This window comes from Crotalus tigris, unplaced genomic scaffold (genome assembly GCF_016545835.1).
Source record: "Crotalus tigris isolate CLP2741 ecotype Arizona unplaced genomic scaffold, ASM1654583v1 scf7180000023638.494280, whole genome shotgun sequence".
NCBI lineage: Eukaryota > Metazoa > Chordata > Lepidosauria > Squamata > Viperidae > Crotalus > Crotalus tigris.
The window spans coordinates 189,224-210,215 of NW_024100095.1; the positions used below are offsets into that span (position 1 = coordinate 189,224).

General features: G+C 33.4%; 1 protein-coding gene across 3 annotated transcripts in view; it reads right to left on the reverse strand.

Moving 5' to 3' along the window:
* The window catches only part of ATP9B (ATPase phospholipid transporting 9B (putative)), a 133,653-nt gene that overhangs the window by 11,576 nt on the left and 101,085 nt on the right, over positions 1 to 20,992 (reverse strand). For all 3 annotated transcript variants that reach the window (XM_039320457.1, XM_039320460.1, XM_039320458.1), the window contains 7 exons: positions 20,388 to 20,636; positions 10,270 to 10,431; positions 9,602 to 9,694; positions 6,145 to 6,228; positions 4,594 to 4,764; positions 3,386 to 3,484; positions 2,051 to 2,140 (listed from right to left, as the gene is read on the reverse strand). In XM_039320457.1, coding sequence (XP_039176391.1) covers positions 2,051 to 2,140; positions 3,386 to 3,484; positions 4,594 to 4,764; positions 6,145 to 6,228; positions 9,602 to 9,694; positions 10,270 to 10,431; positions 20,388 to 20,636 — 948 coding nt within the window. The remainder of the gene's footprint in view (positions 1 to 2,050; positions 2,141 to 3,385; positions 3,485 to 4,593; positions 4,765 to 6,144; positions 6,229 to 9,601; positions 9,695 to 10,269; positions 10,432 to 20,387; positions 20,637 to 20,992) is intronic.

The window sequence follows — 20,992 nt, forward strand, 5'->3', positions numbered from 1 at the left end:
TGGGAAAGTCTGTTTTGTATATGCTTTCTCTAGCCCAGATAATTTGGCTTACTCCTTTTCAGCTGCAAAGGTTAATATGATAAATTGCTTTTAGAACTGGCTGCCGTTTAATTTAGGTAATCCCCATCTCTCACCTTGGATAAAGTCAGTGTTCTTGATCCCATCATCAAAAAAGCATTTGGGAAAAAATGGAATTTAGCATGGAGTAGCTGATGAGAGCCAGCTGTTCTCAGGGAAGAGATATCATTAATTTTTAAGCTGTCATATATATATGAGGGAATTGTATCCTCATGCTGACAGAAAGCAATCCATTGTTTAATATGGCTGCAATCCAGTTGCAATAAAGATTCTTATTTAGCACACTGCTCTGAATTTCTAGGAGGCTTCTGTTGAGTTTGAATCGCACAGCCAGCTGAAGCTCGGTAAAGTTAGGGATAGCAAATTTAAGATGAGTTCTGTTGGGGAACTTAAAAGCAGCAAAGAAGAAGATATTGTTCACTAAAAAGAATACTGATGCTTAGTTCAAGATTGCCAAAAAGCAACTAGATGACTTTTCAGGGAGGAATGTTCTATGAGCAGATGAATCAAAAATAGAAATTTGGGGGTTACATGGATATTGTTCCATCTGATAGAAACCAAACACTACTGCATGATAAGAAGCCCATGCAAACTGTTAAAAATGGAGAAAGCAACGTCATAGTTTGGGAATGGTTAGCTGCACTAGGACCTGAACAAGTAGCCATTATTGATGAAAGAATCAGTTAAAATGAAGTATAAGCGAGTCAGGATTCCAAACATACAAATGTCTATAAGAGAATATACAAAGAACAGAGTAAACTTTGACTTAGCCAATTCAAAGAACCCTAATAAGGTGGAAAACCTGAAATAAGTAGTTCATGAAAGAAAATGTTAAATGGTATGGACTCGTAGCAGTTTGCTATCGAGGGATGGGCCAAAATTCTTAAGTTGTGATGTGAAGGACTAAACATCCATTATAGAAAGAATCTGGTTGAGGTTACGCATGGTTATAGATAATACAACTGGTGACTGCATCTAAAGGGTCAATTATTTCCCACAGTAGCACACTGAACATTGGATGAGTTTGTTCACAGAATACATGTATAAAGCACACAAAACTTCAGTGTTCCTTCTCTGATCAGACCCCTTCTATATATCATGAAAAGATATGCAGAAGTTTAGAATATTTGAAAAGGAATGAATACTTTTTCTCAGAATTGCATATTCAGGACTTCATTCCATTAAAAAGTGAGTTAAAACAGGCAACAGACCTGTCAAGTTCGGAAGTACTAGGCAAAAATGAAAGGTAGTCCTCGAGTTATGACCACAATTGAGCCAAAAACTTCTGTTGCTCAGAGAGACAGTTGGTAAGAGACTTTTGCCCCATTTTGCTATAAGAAAGTTAAGTGAATCACTGTAGTTGTTAAGTTAGTAATAGTTCTTAAGTGAATCTGACTTCCCTATTGACTTTGCTTGTCACAAGATCACAAAAGATGATCACTGCAAATGTCATAAATATGAATCAGTTGCCAAGTGTCTGAATTTTGATGATATGATCACGAGGATGTGAAAAACGATCATAAGTCACTTGAGTAGAACAGGATTGAGGACACAAAAAATAATGTCTATAAAACAATCAAGAAACTGGTTTTCAAATTTGTGCAATATAAATAAGTATCTGAGAGGATCCTGTGGCATAATACATATATAAGAAGCACAACTGTCAAAAGTTTTTTTTTCTTTTGACAGATCCAAGAATCTTTGAAACTGTTAGGATTCCACCCCAGCTAAGGATTATTATTAATTTTTTACTTTCAGGGGGCACAGAGGATAATAGGCAAAAAAAAAAAAAAAAAAAAGTGGAATGTCTCTGTTGGGTTAGATTTACAGTATTAGGTGTTTTGTTGATCTAAAACAAATGTGACTCGTGTGATTCACCAAAGGCACTGCTTGGGACTCCTTTGGAATACCTACCAACCTACCTACCTGCACAAACAACATTATCAGCAAGTGATGAAAGCTAGGCCATTACCTCCAGAGAGTCACCAGATATTACTAAAGCACAATCATGTTTCCTTCTGAATGCATTTAATTCCAAATGAGCTTCTCCACGGCTGGTTACCTAAATGAATGAAAGAAAGAAAGAAAGAAAGAAAGAAAGAAAGAAAGAAAGAAAGAAAGAAAGAAAGAAAGAAAGAAAGGTAAAACAGAGTTAGGAAAACTTTTGAAAAGATGTATATAGATACATAAATTGTTATGAAAATGGAATTTCAGTCCAATACCATAGAAGCTGTAAAAAGTGGAAGAAAACTTGTTGATTTAAATACAAATTCATTAAGAAACAACAAGCTTTGCAGCATCAAAGTTATATTGTACTGGGAGGCTTACATTTTCTCCCACTTGATTTCATATACATTACATTTACAAAAGAGTTTTAAATTAGAGTTCTTTAAAAAAAATGTGTTGTAGATCAGAAACTTGAAAATTCTGATTATCTCTCCCACCCCAAAGAAAAGTTCTGGCAATGACCATCCAGAAATCAAGTCCTCGGGACTTGAGGAAAGATGCATTTCGGGAAAAAAGTAAGTGTGTGAAAGGCAAGCTTTAACACAGAAGCACAACATGCTTATGCCAAAACAATTTCAAGCCTCATGTAGCTAAAATTATATTCTCAATGTAATCATTTCAAATCCCCTTAACACTGAGAAATACACATGAAATAAATATTTTACATTAACAACAAAATATTTAAAGAGTGAATAAATCTATTGGATATTTAATAGCTTCCCTTATTCTTTTCCACAAAAAAATGCCAAAAACATGTTTTTGAAAATTTGGTTGAATGAACAGGGGAGGGGGGGAGTGTTTATGGGATCATAAAAGGGGGGGATTTGTGCTGCTTAAAACTTCTCCTTTAGATGCTTAATCCAGATGAATATCTGCAACTCATTATTATGTGAACTCCCATTGGGTTTAGTCTTGATTTTTCATACCCCCAACCAACATGAGCAGGATAAGTCATGTCAGAAGATGCTACAGAGAAGTGCATGCATGTCTATTGTAATACTATCTGCACAACTGTGTTACACATGTAGTCTTCAATTTATGAACATTCATTCAGTGACCATTTGAAATTATGATGGTGCTAAAAGAATGAACTTACGGCTTGTGCACAAAATTATGCTTGTTGCAGTGCCTTGTGGTCACATGATCAAAATTTGGATGTTTAGCAATTAATGTTGTTCTGCATTTAATTCTTTGATTATATGTAAGAAATTTGCAGAAAATCAACACATCTTTCAACTCTAGGAATGAAGACAATAGCAGCTAAGAATGATGGGAAAAATATATCAGCAGTTCTACTTACGGGTCTGAAAATATGAATATCTTGGGTCCTAGACACTAAATGGGAACTTTTTGCAATACAAGTCGCAGTCTCCAATTTATCTCCTGTTAGCATCCATATCTATGAGATAATTTTAAAATTTAACTGTTAATCATTTATTATATTAAAAACTGTGCACATATCTTTCTCAAATTAACTTAATGAAAAAATGTAAAGATTTAAATTATTGCTTTTGCTTTGCTTTGCATCAAATAGAAGCAGAGTCCAGCTGTAGGGGTCTATGAAGGCAAAAACCAGTATTTAATAATAGGAAGTATCAGCATTTAAACTCATTCTATCTATTCAAATATGGTAGCTCCTCAGGTCATCTATTAACTGGACAGATACAGTTAAAAGGAGTAAAATATATTTTCACACTTTTCTTCCACAAATATATGTTTCCATATAATTAGTTTCTTGCAAGGTTTTATTTTCTGAATCCTGTTATAAATCATAGTAATTCATATTACTATTATTCATGACAAGCATTCAAATATCTGAAATGTATATTATCCAATTAAACCTTGAAATAACTAAGTTATAAACTAATATTATTGTCCCAATAGGTTGTTTTTTATAAACAAATTCATATGGCTGTCCATCTACCAAAGGAACTCTGGATAGTGAATAGAGATTAAAATGTCTTCCAAAAGGTATAAATCCATTAAAGAAAAAGTAAGACGAGACATGTAAAAAAAATCCTCTGAAATTTAAAGCCATGGAAGGCAAATCCTAATGTGTTTAATAATACTATCTACTCCATCCCAGCTTCTGTACATATGAAATACTAAGGTATTCAGTTATATAATTTACATTAGTAGAACGTAAATAGATATATATGTGGACATATTCTTAGAAAAATTGGTATGGTCACTCTTAGTAAGTATTGTTGTATAGAGCTGATTAATACAAAAATTCAAATGAATTTTCTGTACTTTTTTGCATAAGGCAAAGTAATTGTCTCTAGTTAATATATTCAAATGTATTCTACAAAAAATCAACTTTCTGTCATGCTCTCTCTCTCTCTCTGTTCCATTTACCTGTAGGAGTTGGACCAGCAGGGACACATTCCTAGTTGCTTATATTTATCACATGAAACAGATTGCATTCTTAATTAAAGCAACAGATCTGAGGTAAGAGAACAAAACAATATCTATAAATAAACTGAAGAATAAAAAAATTATTGGTACCTTTATTCCAGCATTTCGTAGCATCTCTAGTGTTGGCCTAACATCAGCCTGTAATTGATCTTCAACTCCAGTGAGACACAATAATTCCATTTCTCTTTCTAGACTCTCTACAACTGCAGCCACCTTGAGCGTTCTGTCATGTATACTTAATTTTGCTTGATTATATCGACTCTAAGACAAAACAAAATGTAATTTGTAGCCTCAAGTAGATAAGAAAGATTTTTGTCCAAAATGCAAGCCCTAGAGTGTTATTTGATTCACAGATTCACTTTAGAATCTGAAATTCAAATTTCACCTATGATGTGCATACAGAAGTAAATGGACATAAATAATACCAAAGACAGAAACAAATGTAAATATCCAAATGGTTTATACCTGTAAAATTCAAGATTTGATCTCGGTTTTTGAAGTTGATAGAATCAAAGAAACCCCACTATCTGGACTGAAGTTTCACACATGAGAAGATGTAATAATATTTCAGGATTTACTACTGCATTCCTGAAAACCTGTCACATAATTAATGTGAAAGGAGGGTTTTATAGAAAATTATAGTTTGTGCAACTGAAAAAGTCACAGGTCACAGACAAACATAAAGGCTTCTGGGACAATTCTCTTCTAATTTACAAACTTCACTGCAATCAGAAAAGAGGGCCATGCTTATATCACTAGTCCAGTGATGGCAAACTTTTTAGAGACGGAGTGCTCAAACTGCAACCCAAAACCCACTTATGCATCATTGGGTGATGGGTGGGTGTGGCCCATTGGCTGGGCATGGCCCATGGGCTGGGCGTGGCTGCGGTGGTAACGGCAGACTGGGTGGGACTAAAAAGTTCAATCAATCAATTCCAACTTTGCAAGATTTTTTTCCCGTGAGAAGTTGAAATTGACTGATTGAACTTTTTTTTTTACACATGGCGGTGGAAGCCTAAAGCAAAAAGGTTTTATAAAACCCAGCTGAAGGCCTAGGACTGGGGCGATGGCATGTGTGCCCCCAGAGAGGGCTCTGAGTGCCGCCTCTGTCACCCGTGCCATAGGTTCGCCACCACTGCACTAGTCAATATGAACAATAAACAAAAGTAAGTTTTATGGAGTTTGGGCACATGAGTTAATTCAGGTGTTGCTTATATGATATCTTCGTAGATTAATCATAACATTGCTTGGAATATTAGAAATGGAGAACAGAATGACAACAAAAAATATAAGAGTGAAACTGAAACCTTGTTATAGACTTACTGGATATAGAGCAGATGTTTTCTACTATAGCGTATTTCTATTTTAGAAAGAATGAAGTGTTTATAAAAAAAATCTCTATCCCCTTAAATGGAAACACTTATGAACATAGCAATAGAAGAAAAAGATTCAGATGAAGCAGAGGAAAGTGAGGAAAAACAGAAAAAGAAAGGAGTAGAAATTAAGCCAATGATGAAGTCAATGATGGTGGAGTTCACCTATCATTGTCTACAGTAAAGAGAAATTACTTCTGTGAATTAAATAGGGTTTTTTTGCCATTCCTGGAGCTCAGTGTAATATTTGTCTTTCAACTTTTTTTACCTCAAAATCCTGATACTGTTCTTCTGTTAAGGATTTTTTGGCAACAACCAAAGTGCGCAGACCTTCTCTTGCCATGTTACCACACTAAAATTGCAAATAATTATAAAATAATTATGAATCATGCTGATACAAAAAGAAAAAAAGTTATCAAGTCAATTTACATTCATCCACAACCATGCTTTTATTTTTGAGACATCAAGCCAGCTACATATTGTCAACAGTAACATTACTTAAACTGCCCCAGTAACTCTCCTATTGTGGGAGTTCGTTCTCATACTGTCAGAGAAAGGCAATTATCACAATAGATCTGATAAATGACAAGATAAAGGAACCTTTGAAACTGGACCTCCTGCCCAAAAGAGGGAGCAAGCATCTTAGTATTATGTTTGGTGGGCAAAAGAAAAAGGCACAGGGGGGTTTAAATACTCATTCTTCAAAAGGGACTTGCTCTTGAAAAGGAGCGGTTGCTGGAATTCTTTCTCAATTAACAACGTATTATCTAAAGTTCTCAACTTCTTGTGAAATAAAGTCCTCCCTAGTGGTTGAAGCCTGCCACTTCCTGATATTTGAATTAACAGTTTTGCCTTATATGTTTCTTTGACCCTTTGTCATTTCTATACCAGACTAAGGAACCAATGCCATGTAGATAACAACTAGTGTAACACCTATAGCAGTGATGGTGAACCTTTTAGAGACCAAGTGCCCAAACTGCAACCCAAAACCCACTTATGTATCATTGGGTGCTGGGTGGCCGAGGGCCACTGGGTGGGTGTGGCCCATTGGATGGGCATGGCTTCAGTGGTAACGGTAGACTGGGTGGGACTAAAAAGTTCAATCAATCAATTCCAACTTTGCAAAATCTTTTTTTCCCCGCGAGAAGTTGAAACTGATTGATTGATTGAACCTTTTTTTTGCACACAGCAGCGGAGACCCAAAGTAAAAAGGTTTTATAAAACCCAGCTGAAGACCTAGGACTGGGGCGATGGTGCGCGTGCCCACAGAGAGGGCTCTGCGTGCCACCTGTGGCATGTGTGCCATAGGTTCGCTGCCACGGACCTATAGTAACAGAATCTTGTAAGTCTGAATGTGCTCCCCTCCCTTTATCTTTGTATGAACTAGGGAGGGGTGTCCTGAGATTTTTACTCAAACTAGTTTCTGGGAATGGGCTCAAACCTCACGTGGTCTTGGTAGTAGCTCTTCGTCCTGTCCTTCAAGGCCATTCCCTATGCTCTCTGCATCCTTCAAATGGAAATTAAATTAGCTCTGGTTATTTTTGAAGGGCTAATTAAAAAAGTGGTGCTGAGGGATTATTTTATCCCATGACCACTTGGCCTCTGAAGTGCCTGTGCTGGTTTTTGTCCAGGATCTTTAATAATACAGGAAATTACAGAGGGAACTTACATGGAGATTTGGGCTGTATTACAGATGACAAGTAGGTTTTTCTTGTCTCTATCAATCTATCATTTGAAAATGATGTAGGCAAACTAACTGAAGCTTAAAATAGTTGGAGGTGAATGTACTGTTGGTGGAAAAACTGTTGTCTGATTACAAATTTGCAATCAGTCTGCGGAATGACTACATTCTCCCTGCATAATCAAAAGCATATGGAAATCTGTATCATCTTTTGGAACACAGGTGGCTTCTTCAGCTAGAAGTACCTTTGACAAGCTTAGGCTGGTTTCTGAAATAAGATCTACCAGAGAAACCAGTTAGAACTCCAGTCTAGAATAATGTAAGGTTCTCTAAATGTTCCTTTAAAGTCCAAAAATGTCAGCATAAAATTCTATGCCAATATGCTTGTGGGGATCCAGCAAATTCAACTCAATCAACCATGGGAATATTTGGATCCAAGTTACATGAGGAAAAACTTTTTCCTATTTAAATTTCTCAGTGTCCTACATTAAGCTGCAGAAAGCTTAATCAGGCTTACTCCTCAGATCAACAAGGCAGTGAATATAAAGGACACAGTCTTTTTATTGATGCCCTAATGATGGGAATTTCTTCTGCTGAAAATTTTAGCATGCTTTTTGAACCATGGGTTTTAAACAGTTCCAAAACAGTATTTTCATTCCACCAAATTTTGCTCTTATTCCAAATTTTGTTCTCCTGTTTTTTTTTTAAATATGCTTCATTGTTTTCTTCATTAGAATTTTTGCTAAATTACTTCTTGTAGATTTTGTCCTAAGTTTAGGCTAAAAATACCTTAACATCATTTATTAAACACATCTATAAATAAAAAATAATAATCCTTATGGAATTTAATAGGCAGGCCCTATTAAATAAATTAAGAAGTTTCTGATGCTCACTTTCTCTTTTTTTGGATCCTACACTCTTCCTTGAGTAAATAAGAAGTGAGGTTTCTTATTAACTTTTAGAAATTAATTACTTTCCTTGAATGCAATATCTCACATAAATACACTGGAATAATGCAATAAACACAGATTGAAGCAAATACTGTTTTTCTCCTTGGTTCTTTGCCTGACTTATCAGATCACTTGATTTCCAAAGTCCCTATTTTATCACCATCTGCGTTAGAGTATCTATTCCTTTTTTTAAAAAGTATAGTTTCAAAATTATTTTTTCAGGCTGATATGTACATTTATCATAGAAAATGTCTACACTATATTATAAAAGCAGCTGGAATAAGCTTATTGTTCTCTATTAAAATAATAGAATTAAAAAGATTCATTAGTTTTTAAAAAAGCAAAATTCTGTCATTCTAATGCAAAATGTGTATTGATTTGACCTCCTAATGCTAAATAAATTAAACAAGTATTTTACAATTAATTGTACATCATTATCACCAAAAGTAATTTTTATGACACTTTATTAGGTCTTCAGGGAATTTAATTTATTCATGACCCTGATTAAATCAAACTGCCTGAAGCGACTATTGATTTATATTGCCAATACCATTATGAACATGCATTGTGTGATTATCACATTACCATATTATCTGTTTGTAAGGTCAAATAAAGACAACTGCTGGTGTCCAGTATAGCAATATAGTATAATGCATTTATTTTCTAAAAACATATGCTTTCATACATAATTTAGATATATTTTTCAGTTACATTTCTGCTATCCAAGGTAAAAGTCAGCAAAAACAGATTGAGCATATATGAGAACATGTTTATGATGACTGTTTAGAGTTAATGTAATATCCTTACTTTCTAATAAATACTGCATTCAGAAAAAACATTTTACGTTACTCATTAAATTGGTTTTATGTTTTGTCTCCTTTTCAATTGTTAGATGAACATTTAGATGAAAATTTTCCAAATTCGTTACTCGTTTGTTTTTTTTTAATTTGATGTAGACAAAATTAGATATTACTGGATTAGAAAAGATTATTATTCAGTTTCTAGTCTTAAATTCCACTGTTATACATTTTTAATAGTGAAGTAAAACACTTGTTTTTTCCAAAATTGAAGCAATTATTAGCAATATTTCTTACCTCCTCTTCTAGCCAATCATTATACTGAACAATAGAGGACATTGCAACATCTGCACCTTTCATATAAAACATGATTTCACCTGTAGATTCATCCTAAATGTAAGTAAAGCAATAACATAAGTTCAAAAGAAACAAATGCAGACCTAAAACCACATGTACAATATTTATTCCTTTTATTTATAGAATATAGAATCTGTAAAAGTTAGAAAATGAATCCATTCATGCTATGAAAATTGATGAAAACAAAATCTATTCTGAAAATATTTTGGAGGACATTTATGTTTTCTTCCAGTCCTTATATTATAAACTAGCTGTACCCGGCCACGCGTTGCTGTGGCTCAGTCTGGTTAAATGGAAAAGAAAGAAAAGAGAAAGCGCACGTAGCGTGTGTTGCTTTTACGTCCAACAGATGGCACTGTTTTTCAAAAAAGCATGTTTTTACCTGTCACAAGTGTGACATCTATATAATAGTAGGTATATAAAAACACGCGCATATTCGAATGCAATGTTGTGTCAAAATTTCAAAGCAATCGGTGAAGAACTTTCGAAGATTTAAGATTTTGAACAAATGAACATTTACATTTTTATTTATATAGATGTATACATTTTTAAGATCAGATATTTTCACCAGGATTCCAATCAGGAAAGAAAATATGAATAATACATACCCTCACTATGATACCCATTCTCTTGCTCTCAGATGTGAAAGGAAAAATTTGCAAAATATAGTATGTCAGAATCTGTCCACTGGGGGTTTTCAGTTGCATTGAAGTCAAATCCCTATTCACTAAAGTAAGACCAACACTTTCTGTCCATTGAACCAAAGCTACCTAGATAAAAATACAATAGTGACTATGGTCAATTGTACCCCATGTAAATCAAGATGAACACAATAAAATTCAGTGCAAAAAATATCAACAAACCAAAAGAAATACAATATAAAATGATGATACATTCAGTACAATCAATAACTATTGTGTTTTGTATAGCTGTTTTGTATGATTCACAATTTGGACTGGACAGAAGCAACTATTAGACAAAGTACATTTTGCCAACTGATGTATAACAACAAAAAAATTATCCCTGATGTGAGAGAAAATATATTGCTTTCATCACTAGTGACCATTTTATATCACTATAAGATTCAATCCTTAAACAACTATTTTTATCTCCCCTTCCTTTCCCCCCCTGGTTTCTTATTTATTTATTTATTTATTTATTCATGCATTCATTCTCTCTTTAATCTATTTTAATCATTGTAATGTATTAGAGTTTTGTTATTGTATTATCACAGATGTATGATTTGTTTGTTACATTTCACTAACACTCGAGGTTAGAGGTGCTTAACCTTGATAACTTTAAGACTTGTGGACTTCAACTTCCAGAATTCCTCAAACAGCATGTTGAAGTCCACGAGTCTTAAAGTTGCCAAAGTTGGACACCTCTACTCTAAGTCAAATCTTCAATTTTGTAGCCTCTCATTTTTTGAAATAGCTTACTACTCAAAATCAAACTTGCTCCTACACTGTTAAATGTTTCAGGAAAGCCATTAAAACAAGGTTTTTAAAGAAAGCCTTAGGAAGAGATCCAGTAAAAATTACTGGGCTATGGTTGGACACTTTGTTCTCATAACCTTAATCTCTGTTTTAGTAACTTTTGTATTGCCCTTTTTATTACTGTTTCTCATTTTATTATATTTTTTTGGTATTTTAATCCTTTTATTTTAAGAAGAAAATTTAAGCTCTTCAGAGTCCTGTTGCATTGGAACAGCACATAAACCTCAGCAAACAAATAATTAACTAGGGGGAAAACCCAGTAAGCATTAGTAGTCTTATCATTACAAATTTGTATAATTCCCTTTTAAAGAAATTCAATTTGGCAGATTTCACTAAGTAAGAATATAAGTCTATATCCTACAATTTAATTTTGTGGAAACTAAAGAATTTGCAACTGCCTTTTTTCAAAGCACTTCTTCAGTATTTAGCTTCATTTAAATTCTAATACCGTAAAAATGAAAATATCATTTTTGCCATACTTCGTATACTTTTGCTATTCAATCATAATTCTTACTACTGACATTTTCCTTAGCTAGTATAACCCAAATATTGGCAATGAGAGTACTCTGATATTAGATTTTTTTCCTGTATGTTCAAAGTGTCATTCCAAAATAGGACAGTAAAATCTGATATATTCTCTGGGTCAAGACAATGTTTGAGGAGTTATAGGATTTAATACTATATTGATGCAGTACTAGGATGCACTAGTATGAGAAAAATTTTCAGAAATATATTGCTCAAGTCTGCCACCATATTGTCTATCTGACTGCATATCTAGCATAGAACAGCATTTTGGTTCAGACAAATTAAAACTGAATATGCAAATATGCTCATTAATTTGATCCAAATAAAGAGTTCAGGGCAGATAAAATTAAATAATAAAAACCTTACTGTAATTGAAAAGCTTTTAGATATTAAGCAAAACATATACATTTGTATTTATTATTTATTTATTAATTAAATTTTTATACTGCCTGTCTTCCCTTTAAGGTAACTCTGGAGCTTCATAAAATCCTATTGATACAATAAATGAAATTTGAGCAAAAAAAAATGACATCAATGTTTGGTGCTTATTTAATTTACTTCCTAAACAAAACCGCCCTTCTTGGAAAGATGGACAGTAGCTGTGAGAGATAATCTCTTTGTCAGCTGAAGCTAAAATGCAAATTGATCACGCAGAAAGAAAAGCCAAGTCTACAAGTACAGTAAATGATTACAGCATTTTGCAACAGCCAAGCCACATTCCAGACACAGACCTGAACAAAAATTGTGGAAGGGTCTAAAAAGAGCAGTCTATGCTAGAAAACCTTCAGAAATTATTGAATTGAATTGAATTCCTCTATTACATGGAGGAATAAACCAAATTTCCATACAATGATGTGAAAGTCTGATCAATGGCAACAGGAAAATGTCTGATTGCAAGTACTGAGGTAATAATTTTGGCCTATTCGTGCTGGCAAAAGAGGCCTATTATCAATTCCTTCAGCCAAGGAATTTCTGCAGGTGGGATCCAGAGGAGACTTTTCTACTATGGCCCCCCGACCTTGGGAATATCTTGCTGCAGGAGATAACATCTGCCCCCTCTCCTCTTTTAACCTTCAGGAAAAGCCTTAAAACTTGGCTTGTTGACTGGCACTGGGTCTTGAAGGAGAAGCTACTGGCTGGAGTGGTTGGCGCATTAATAGAAAAGGCACCCTCATTCCTTTGCTTCAACATTTTTAGTTTTAATTTTTTAAATTTTAATCTGCTTTTATAATTCTCTGGGTATTTGTATATTTTTTTTATTATACTATAAGCCATTTAGAGTTGCCCTGATTCATGAGATAGGAGGTAAATAAATTTAATACTATTGGCATATTGCTATTTGGATGAACCTGGGTATGAAATAAATCCATTTATGGTGTTATTGTTCACTCAGATCCCTCTTTACACCAGTAATATATTAAGTTCTGATAATATTCATGCAATATCCAAAAGGAGGCAAATGCTTTTTCACAGAATTGCATTAATATAGTATCTCTAAATTACAATTTTGTTAAAAGATTGCTATAGGAGGAAGACAGCAAAATAAATATAGTTTTCAATATCATTTTTGAATCCACAAGAGCAATGCTTTTTAAAGTTTAAGACGCCTACTATATTAGTTACAAATGATCCAATACTCCAAAGGTTAATTTTCAATTTTCACTGTGAAAGGTTACTATTACATTCTGACCTGTAAATTGCATCTTTCCGTTAATACCCTATCATCTCATTTGTGCCCCTTTGCAACAGAGGACTTGAATGTTCTATATTTGGTGACTCACATCTGTTTATTATTTAGTTTATGCTTGGCTTCACATGCTGGTTGAGTTGGCAGTTTATAGCACAACCTCATTATAAATAGTTATACCTGTGTGCACAGAAAAATCAAGGAACTAAATCACCTGCTTTTGTAGTTATTAGATTATTCTAAAATTAAGCACTCAGCACTTAACAAAATATATTAAACATATAAAAATACTTAGAGAAAACTGAAAATATATTATAATTCTGACTAGATAACCTGACAGTGAGCTACTCCTTGAGGTAATCAACTCACCTGCTAACAGGGCAGTTCATAGACAACTCAGTCATTTGTATAATAGCCATTTCTGGAGTCTTCCCAGATGGAGGAGATTAGGAGACAAAATGTCTCTTTTTTCAGTAATTAAAAAAGAAATGGCCTCTCGGATAAAGTAGGTATGGAGTTGTGACTCCACCCTTTTGCCATCTCTCTCCTGTAACTTCTTCTGCATGGACTGATAGCGCAAAACATATAAATCAGACAGGCCCCTTTTTCCTGCTTTGAATGCAAAGAGAGTTCTGAATTCCTGATATGGTTGACTGAGTTTGGCTCCAAATTGTCTATTTCAGGTTCCAACTATTCCTTTTGGGCTAGTTTTCAGAACAATAGACTGGATCTGAATGTTTCCACAGCATCCTACTCCAATTCTATTTAATTGTATCATGTGAGCAATGGCTATATAAACATATAACCTTGCATCTCACATTTTTTTCTCTTGCTCATTAAAACAATGCTGATAGAATTCACTCATGAGCATGAAACAGGACCATAATCTAGTTTATTTTGAACATAGTACCTCTGAGTTCAAACTGATTCTAAAAGCATCTTTTCCACCTTTGTTCTAGTTCTTTGATTCAACAAGAGAAGTATTTATTTTCAATGCTAAACACCAGTCTTGCTCTCTTCTACAGGTTTCTGAGCTGCATAGGCATAGAGTAGGGAGGAGAGAGACCATTTTGGAAGCAGATATATCTCTTCCAGTAAAGAGAGACATGCTTTAATTCCTTTGCCTGGTCTAAGACTTGGGACTTAGGATTTTTTGCACAGGGATGATACATAGAGAATTAAGAAATGCAATCCTTCTGAATGACAGAGCTAATTCAGGATTTTGCTTTCTCATCTGTTGCACATGTAAATCAGATCTTAATTCTTTTGCTGTGAATTCCTACCTTCAGGTAGTCTGAAGGGTCCCCCAAGTCTACTGTGACCTGAATCAGTCTTGCTCCACAGACACTAAAGACAAGCACTTCAGTGCTCACAGGTACCATTTTGATCATTCTAACTATCAAAGCTGGTGCATGTACAGCCTCCAGTTATCTTGCCCTTCTCCCTTTTACTTGTTTACTTATTTTACTTAATTATTCAGTTATGAGAGGAAATATTAGAAAGAGGAGCAGATAAAACATTCCTTCCCACTGATATTATCATATGCATTAATCCCACTGCTGTTTCAGAACTAGTATAAGTTTGGACCATAGGTTTAATGCCTTTGTGATTCAAGAAAAGCATAGCATAAATAGTAGCCATTGTTAAGTCTTAGACTCAATACATCCTGGAAAAAAAAGAAAACACCAATTCACCTTCTGACCAATCTGACCAAAATTTCTCCCCAAAAAGGAGTCAACCCTACTCCAAATCTAAACTGATTATTCCGTGATGTTTCTGGTTTTAGGCTTCTACACAAAAAAGGACAAACTTACAAGATCCGGTATGCTTGACAGAAAGTTGAATAAAATCAGCAAAATACTCAAGCCATTCCATTATTCCATTTTCAAATAAATCAATCTTTTTTTAATAACTAGCCAAAATTATATACCTTCTATCTCTAGCAAAATATTTGTTTTTCTTTTCTATCCTGCTGTAAATAACAAGGTAAAAACTTCCTAAATCTGCCATATTCTGCCATACTCAATAATTTTACTCTAGTTTTTTTTTTCCATTAGAGGTGACAAACTCAATACATATGTTGCTCCTAAAATAGATGCAGCAGTTGAGATGCACTCAAAAAGTTTCAGTATTTTGTAAGGCTGGGGAAGCCCAAAGACCTAATGTACTGTTCTTAAAAAGTTCTTAAAATGAAATCTTCCTTCTGTCTCAACATCCAAGTAATTTATTCTAAACATATTTATTTCTGTAACTAAATAAAGGCCTTAAATGTTCCTTTTTAGCCTAGTTGCTCTTCCTTTAATTTTTCCTTTGCATTACATTAATATTTAATAATAAGATGGAGGGCATTTTTTTTACAAATTACTGTAAGAAATAATAATTCATAATAGTTATGTCCAGTGTACAATTATTCTGATTTCCTCAGTGAATATATATGTGCATAAGAGTAATCTTATTATAATGAAAAATTCACATGATAAAATCATCCTGTTTGCATAAAATATTAATATAGTGTCTAATTGATCCAATTATTGGAATTATAGTATAAGTTAAAGACAATCAATTAATTCCTATAGTTTCTTTAAAATTGAAATTAATCAATCTTTTGTAATAAAGATGGATTTCTTTTGATGACAAGAATTATCTAGATTTTGTGATTTTTGAACCCATTGCTCTGCCCATTTATATATTTTTACATTGTTTATTTCACTATTTTAGCACCAGTTTAATGGAATATACACTATAAAACCGGCTCTGCTGATGCTATTTGAGTCCTCAACATGTTTGCTTTCTTTGCTATGCTATCGAGGGCATTAGGAATAGACAAATGAAATATTGATCACTTATCATAAGAAACAATGAGACTCGTATAAGTAGAACTCATGCTATGAATACAGAATAAGTTACTAATCTGAAGCTACAGTAGCTATATACATTATAATGATGCTCTGGTGTTAAGTTTCTTTAAAACAATTAGGGTGCATTTGAATAGCTAGAGTTATAGATTCTAGGAATGGAAGAATCAGCTGTATTATAAACTATCTTTCTTACAGTTTGCTGTGAAAGTATCCTGCAAATTACTCTATATGTTATAAACTCTAAGAATATTATTACATATCACAGTATACACAATTGAAGACATTTTATTATTCAAGGTTGAATGCATAAAAGTTGTTTGCTAAAAGGTTGTTTATTAACTAAACATATTTTGATAGGTCACTTATACAGTGAAAAAGAAAACATCAGTTAAGCTGTTTTGCTAAATAAAGCTCCAGGGTTCAATATTCACAGCTTTATTCAATAAAATTGCTTTTAAAATAGTAAGTGGGTGATTGGGAAACACCAGCATCATCTGTCAACCAAACTGCAAGAAAACTAAATAATGAACCATTTACATTATTTTCCTTAGGCTCCAGTAATTTGCAGGCATTGCATCAATATAGCTCTTTTTAAAAAGTATGATGAAGACATGTTCTTTTAAATTTAGTTTTTTTTAAAAAAACAACAACAACAACTCCTGCAATGATTTGCAGGCTCTTTTAAAGATTTGTGCAACTTTGTCCTTTTTTTAACAAAATTTGAAAAATTATTAGAAAAGTTAAATTTATAAAAACATTTAGAAGACTAATTTTAAGGATTACAAAATGATGCCGATTAGTCCACAACTAAGCAATCTAAATCCTGATTGACTGTTCAGCCAAGATTAGCTACAAATGCCTGCCTGAATAGAATGAAGTTATTTTGCTAAATAGTAGAAAACCAGGGGTAAGCGGAGGGATTGAACAAAAAGCTGGGTTGACTGCATTTTACATAGTCCAAGTTTTGGCAGAAAGAAAATAAAGTGCTGTTATTAGATATACAATCCAAAATTTGTTTGCCTAAAAATCTCAAAGCATAGTAAGGACAAATCAAGGCCTGTCTTTTTTAAATATAATTTTCTTGAAGTTTTTAATAAACCTTGTAAAACTAATACAAACTAAGCTAGAAAAAATATAAATAAAAAAAATTAGAAGGTGCAGAAAAAGAACAAAAGGAAAAGAAAAAGTATGAGAAAAGAAAAAGCTAACAAAGAGAATAATAAAGTGGCTTTCAACCTTTATCACGTTGAGCGTAAGCTAATATGCTTTCACCCTCTTGTAAAGTTACGAATAAAAAAAATCTTCTCCCCATAACTTAATTTTTATCTGTATGCAAACCAGAAATTGTAGTCTTTTCTGTCCTTGTTCTGCAAAAAGTTACCAAAAATATCAAATGAATAATTTATCCTTAATCAAACAGTCTAACTTTATAGTTCTTTTTTTTTGCTTTTCATAACCTTAACCTTTAAATCATTTCAATAGCATCACAGGATTTGATCTTTTATCAATCTTTGGCATTTAAGTGGAGTCTTTCAAAGCTTTCACCAGCCTACGGAAATTCTCCAGGATTCTTGTCCTATCTTTTTCTTTACATAAAGAGGCATCCTCCAAAATTTCTTTTTGCAACTGTTCCAATGCCAAAACCTTTCCTTGATGCATCTTTTGTATTCCCAATTTGGTAATACCAATTTTGTTGTCTTCCATCTCTTTAAACACAGTAATATATTTATCAGGTAAAAGTTTTTTTTTTTTAAAAAAAATCACAATTTTCTAAAAAATTATCCATTGAAATCTGTATCATTTCTGATATTTTAGTTACTATTATTTCAGTTATTACGAAAACTCTTTAAAATAAGAAATGATTATAACCAGCTTGACCATTTTAACTCCTTTCTGCCTGGTACTTTAATTGTCTCTAGCATCCAGTTCCTAACATGGCTTCAGTTCTGTTTCAGTCATTTCCCTCAAGTATATTATTTAACTATATACTTGTTTTTAAATCTTATAGCAAAGATAGCCAGGATTCCAAATGTCTCGGGTCTCCCCAATAAAACTTTCTTAGATTAATTTTTTTTGTTTTGATTTTTGCCAATTGCATATTATTTTAAATGCTTACATGTCTATTTAAAAGACTTTAAACAGAGTGCCAGCCGAACTCATTTTCTAATCAGACTTGGAAATGTTCAGTTTAGCTACTTTATGGGCATACCTTTAAAATGGCAAGCTTAATTTGACACCTGATTTCACCTTCTTTGGATTTAATGACTTTGCCACTACTAACAGCAAAGATGTCATTTCCCTTGGCTCTCGGTGCTCAAACTCATGAGAGATTGCTTCAAGAGGAGCACTCATTGTCAACTCCTATTCTCCCCTTTTCTAGAGAATTCGGAAGGACCGGTCTAATCACTCATCACTCATCTTTCATTCTATACAGTGATTGTCATCTCTGGTCATTTGTGAGATGTTTTCAATCAGCCATGACTTAAACCAGAAGTCCACAAATCAAAGTTTTCCTGTATTCTTTCACTTTCCAGATTCAGGAGACCGCACTCTACTGATCTGCTCTTTTATTTCTTTTTGTCCACTTTATGATCCAGTTCCCTCAAACCAGTTTTCAGACATTAAGCCTTGCAAAGACCAATAAAATATAGGAGATTACAAAGACTACAAAACTGTTTATACATCCAAAAACAATGTAAAAGTCAAGTAAAAGCAATAAATTAAAACACAGATGCTAAAAGGAATTAATTAGAGCTGTGCAGAAAGCAGAAAAATATGTTTTGGTTCATCTCTAGAACAAACAAGGCCACTCAAAGCTTTGAATGTTCTGTTTCTTGAGACATTTTAAGTATTCTGGCTATATTTAACAATGGAAATTAAGAATCAGTTGCTGGTTCCTTTTTTCCCCACCCAGGTCCGTAACAGTGGCTGGCTGGTAGTCACTGAATGCTTATCTACCCTTCAAATTGTGTAAAATATAGTTAATGAAAACATTAAAATAAATGTCCACTAGAAACAGTAAGAATACAATTATGGCCTCAAAAGCTAAACATGCATTTAGAATAACAGCTATTATCAGAAAAGTTCTCTCAAAAAATAAAAAGCAGAGGTTTCTGTAATTTGATTAATTAATTCATTTGCTTAATTAATACCCAACCAAAAATATAACAACTTTTTAGCATTCATTTTTATTAATATATGTCCCTACAAGTTTTTCTCAATATTTTCAATATTTTTTTTTTTTAATCTTGGCAATCTGGAAAGAAATACATAGCAAAAACATTGTTCTCTCTTGATGTTTTTGTTTGCACACAGAGTGTGGCTGATTTAAAAAAAAATTAACAAATCTCCAAGGTCTCTAGTACTTTTAATTATATGAATAATATTAATATTACAACAAGATACAGAGCATACACATAGTCATTAAATAACTCGGCCATGCTGCTGTAAACATTCTTCTTCTATCAGACCTTATGTTAAATAGCTTCTTTCCTCTTAAACTGTATTCCCACAACAGCCCATCTAGTCTAATCAAGATCAATCAGACATGACCTATCTCTGCCATTAAGCTAGCAAGATAGGAAAACTTTAGCAAATACAAGTAGCAAAACAACAGCCCACAGGTTTTGCTACTTATGTGCCTTGATATTGTTTCATGGTTTGAAGAAAACTTTCAGAACACATGTTTTGTTTCAAGCTTGGCACACTGAAATGACTATCTTCAGATCAGAACATTTTCACTTTGCTAAAGTTAATGGCTATATTTGGTATAAAGGTATATTTGAAAAGATGTCTGAAATATGCCTGTTATGGGCTTAATCCCACAAAAGCGCAAAATGATTATACATCAAATACATGGAATAGACACAAGTAAATGTAATGTATATAACTGGCATAATTCCCTGTGAATTAAACAATCAGCTCCAGTAGAAGGAACTTACCGTATGTGAAAGCATGATCATGCACAATAATTTGGGAAAGTACTTTACGTGGCTGCAATGAACCTCCAGAAATATGTCATTGCTTTGAATAGTACTGCCAAAATCAAAACACATTTTCAAATGATTCGTTAATTCTACCATATCAGAAAACCTTGTTTTCTTGTAAACTCTAGGAACAGTTGCTGTATTCATTTGACAATTAAATTATGGCAGCCTTACCTCATCAGGGCTTGAAGCTTGGTAAGTTCTATTTTCATCACTGAAATCCTGATCTACCTCTGCATATTCTGTTTCTCCAGTCACTCCTGTTCGGGATTCATACACAGGTGTAACATTGTGACACAATGCAATAGCTTTTACTGCTTCATGTATTCGATTGCTGACCGTTTTTCGAACTTTAGGTGCAGAGGGCTGCATCTTTCTGGAGGGTGTTGAGCTGGTACTGCTTCCACTAGACTGTGTATGAATCTTTGAAATATAAATAGAATATTCAGATAAAACAAAACTACCAATTTCTTTCCCTTCATCCTGGAATAACTAGATTATAAAGTTCTATATTTTGTTAATTTTAAATTTTGTGACAAACGTTCCCTTCTTTAATTATGCGTTTCACATATAAAGGACTGTGCAAATAAGAAACATGATAAAACCATATACTTCCTTTCATATGTGGTTTGGGAAAGAACACAATACTTTTACCATGTTTGAACTAATGTGAATATATAAAATAGATAAGTGAATTGTTTTAATGTAAAGACAATCTTGGAATAATCTGGAGTTTTTCTTAAGGGAAACTTTTCATGTTACTTTTCCTAATATATATC